Source organism: Scardinius erythrophthalmus (genome assembly GCF_964197995.2).
Source record: "Scardinius erythrophthalmus genome assembly, chromosome: 14".
Lineage (NCBI taxonomy): Eukaryota > Metazoa > Chordata > Actinopteri > Cypriniformes > Leuciscidae > Scardinius > Scardinius erythrophthalmus.
This window is the reverse complement of record NC_138234.1, coordinates 29,197,268-29,201,373: the sequence shown is the minus strand read 5'-3', so window position 1 is coordinate 29,201,373 and position 4,106 is coordinate 29,197,268. Positions and strand designations below refer to the sequence as shown.

The following is a 4,106-nucleotide window of genomic DNA, read 5'->3' as shown; positions in this document are numbered from 1 at the left end:
TACCAGTCATTGTTTGGGAAGAAGTCTCTTTTACTCACTTGAATTTATTTGATGAAAAATACAGAAAAAAAGTAATATTGTGAAATATTATTACAATTTAAAATGGCAGTTTTCTAGTTAAATACTGTATATTTTAAAGTGTAATTTATTCCTGCAATCAAAGCTGAATTTTCAGCATCATTACTCCAGTCTTCAGTGTCGCGTGACCCTTCAGAAATCATTAGAATATGATGATTTGCTGCTAAAGAAACATTTCTGATTATTATCAATGATGAAAACACTTGTGCTGCTTAATATTTTTGTGGAAACCGCAATACACTGCCACTCAAAAGTTTTGGTAATACTTTTCTTTATTTTACTGTGTCCCTGTTACACATATTACATGTACTTACTATAGTAAATAACATTAAATTATGTGTAATTAGTTACGCAACACAATTTATTGATGAATTGCATTATAAAATATATTAAAATAGAAAACATTTCTTTTAAATTGTAATAATACTTAACAATATTACTGTATTTTTCATCAAATAAAGAGAATAGACTTCTTCCAAAAACATGAAAAACTCTTTATTATTCCAAGCTTCTGGTGGTAGTGCACACACTGATATTTTTTTAAATATGCTTATGTTTTCAGAATATATCCGGCTTGACACTTGGCGACTTTGCATGTGTGTTTTGGGACTATGCTCGGAGAGACTGGAGAACAGAGGGCTGTGTCAAAATACTAGATCCCAGTGGTGTCCAGTGTAAATGCAACCACACCACCAACTTTGCAGTTCTAATGGTTAGTTTAACATACAGTACGTGTGTTAAAGAAACTCTTGAAACTTTGCTTTAAAACCTATAGTGATCTCCCTATAGGATGAGTAACTAAAGTGCAACATCGCTTCCTGTGGAAACGTTCTAGTATACAATGCTCCTCAAGTAAAGGACACAGACAAGACTCATATGATGTCGTTAGCATGATGCTAAGCTAACACAATTTGTTATGTTAACTTACCTGTAATGTGGTAGTAAAAATACACAGTAGCCTACACTTGAAAATTTGGTGAATCTAGGTCAACTATATTAACTATTAAGTTTTCTCTCTCCTTTTTGTAGAGCTTTAGAGCAGACTATAATTATTCTGAGGCTTTAAACTGGATCAGTATTGTTGGATGCAGTTTGTCTATTGTGGGTTTGATCCTCACTACAGTTTATCAAATTAAGACCAGGTATGTACTAAAGCACTGGATATATTTAAAGAATAATAGTAATAGAGGAATATAGTAATACCATTGTACTTTGATAACAAGCTACTATATACTGTAATATTCACATGGTAATCAAATGTACTTTGGCATTTTGTCTTGTTTTTCAGTAAAAAAATATATTTAAACATACTTAAAACAAGGTAGATTTATTTTCTTACATGCACAAAAATAAATAAACTTAATAAAATCGGAAATAAATAAATAAATCAAAACATTACTATAACCAACACCCCATCCATGCATTTTTTTACAGCACAAATCTTGCTCATTTTATTGAAAATAACATTTTACCAATAAGATGACTGCTAAATGTAATATCTCTCAGTTAATTCCCTTGTGACATTTAAAACAATCCATTTTAGATTTTTTAGGTATTTTACCTTTTAATTATCTGGACAAAATAGTATAGATTTTAATATCAGGCATGTATTAGAACCTTAATCATAACCATAACTATCAGCTCACCAGTATCAGCCAGAATTTAATATCGGTGCATCGACAGTATTTTTTACTGGACAACAAGACAGATAGGAAAAACTCTCTTTTTTTCCCCAGTGTATTTCCATTCTATCATGTCTAGCCAACTAATGGTATTTCCATGGTTCTGGTTTGTGAAACAGGCAAAATATAAAGAGTGTCCTCTTAATCCCCCCCCCCCCCCATATCAAATAAACGTAATTCTTTACAACTCTACAGGAAACTGAGAGGAGCCAGCTCCACTATGCTCTTAGTGAACATCTGTTTGTGCATGACCACCTATTACCTGCTGTTCATTCTTGGAATCAACAATCCCGTCCAGAGCTCAAAGGCCTCTGTTTCCGAGCAGAACGTTATTCCTTCTTCAGATATGCAACAGAAGGTCGATCAGGGTCCTTGTACGGCAATCACAGCTCTGCTGCAGTACTTCCTGCTGGCCACGTTTGCCTGGAACATCATGTATGCGGCTCACGTGTTTTTCCTCATCAGAAACGCTCTCAATGGTCCACCACGAGGTTTCCGCACCATCGCCATGACAGCCGGCTGGGGTACATTTAATAAAACACACTGATATTAAAAGACATGACACTTTCATTCTGTCTGCATAACTGTAAACAAAGATATGGTATTAATTATGTTATATATTTAGCCTATTATAAAATTCTAGCTGATGTTTTCATGTTATTGCCGGTAACCAATAAATGGGCATATTAAAACTATATTCTATTTTGCTAGTGTACTATAACAGTTTAGGCATCACATCATTTTAATTTTCAGGATGAAAAGTAGATATTCATTTTGAGGTTTACTAAAGAACTGTTATTAAATTTTTACTTTTATTTAAGATTCACTTTAAGCGAGTAACCCATTCTAAATGTAGAAATGAGCATGCGGATAATAGGCTAACATTTAATCGCTTTGATCCATTATAATGTCTTAGGTCTGCCTGCTGTTATTGTCGGCATTTCGCTGGCCACCACCTACAGCTTTAAGGACCCTTCAGGTTATCGACAAGAAGAGTTGTAAGTGGAAAATCATTTTGCTTTATCCAAGCTATTTCCTGTGACTGTGCGAGACTTCTGATTCATTTATCGCTATAGTTTAGCCTAACTAAAAGAATAACAAAGTGCATAAAAAACGTAGTGGTAAAACCAGTTTTGCTACAAATTGTGTTTATGATTACAATAATACATTTTAATTGATATGATAACGAACAGTTTGCGACATCAAGCAGCATAACACGTGTAAGCTGAGACACCGGAAGTCTCGCACGTTGTTACAAAAGCGCCATTTGATTTTTAACAGGAATGAAAGGACTGTGAGATATAGATATACATCTCTTCAGTGGGTTGTACTGTTATTTAATGTGTTTTGTTCTGTTCTGCTGACGAAATGCTGCAAAAAAAAAAAAAAAAAAAAAAAACCTTTCCAAAACATTTCAGTAGACAAAAAATAAAATAAAAATCCAGACAACATGAGCTGTGGAAAATTACAAGTGATCAAGGAGCTTCACCGCTTTCTGGTCCTCTTCCTCTTACTTACCCATTACTTACACATCCCAGTATTTCTCGTTCTCTCTTTGTCCTGTTTTAGCTGTTGGTTAGCGTCTCTGGACAAGGCGGGAACGTTTGATCCAAAGCGGCCGATGTTGTGGGGTTTCTTGCTCCCTCTAGCGGTCATGTTGTGTTTTAACACAACTCTGCTTGTCTACTTCTCTCAAACCATCTGCTGTGCAAATCCCAACCTGAAGAGGTACGTAACGTAACTGACCCATAAACGAATGTTCCGGGTTTAAATTAAGTCACAGTTTATGAAGACCGTCCTTTAAGATTTGATTCGGATTGATAATAGTTTATTGAAGATAATGTAGGCCTAACTACAGGAGCGGTCTAATTCTCAGAGCTTTAATGTTTAATGGCAACATAATATTTGCAGTTCAATAAGTTAATATTGTCTATATTATTTTTTGGTTCTTTAGCTCACGGACCACTCCTTTAAAGAAGAAGATTTTGAGTAGTTTCTCTCTGGCTGTGGTGCTCGGTTTGTCCTGGGTCATTGGTTACTTTGTGCTCATCACCCATGACAAAACACTCTACATCATTCTCAGTGTGGTCTTCTGTCTCTGCAATACAACACAGGTGTGTTATTACACTGTTATAATATTTTTGACACATTTATACTAAGGACAGTAAATTTTTATTGGATTTATTCAAGCTGTCTTGCATTGTTTGGTGACTGACAACCTCATTTTCTGTCCTTCAAAGGGTGTTCAGATCTTCTTTTTATTTACACTTCAGTCTTTTCTAAAGACGAGAGCTCGATATAATCTGGATTCTAAGACTGAATCAAGGGGAGAGCCTTAAAACATGG

At 34.8% G+C, this 4,106-nt stretch overlaps 1 protein-coding gene across 1 annotated transcript; it reads left to right on the top strand.

The window, feature by feature from the left end:
• Positions 1-2,007: 2,007 nt before the first annotated feature.
• LOC308702210 (adhesion G-protein coupled receptor G7-like) lies at positions 2,008-4,106 on the top strand (the record flags this gene model as incomplete). Its single annotated transcript, XM_081384875.1, has 5 exons — positions 2,008-2,284; positions 2,677-2,758; positions 3,330-3,488; positions 3,715-3,874; positions 4,001-4,106. 5 exons carry the CDS (start codon positions 2,008-2,010, stop codon positions 4,097-4,099), a joined length of 777 nt encoding a protein of 258 aa, XP_081241001.1. The 3' UTR covers positions 4,100-4,106.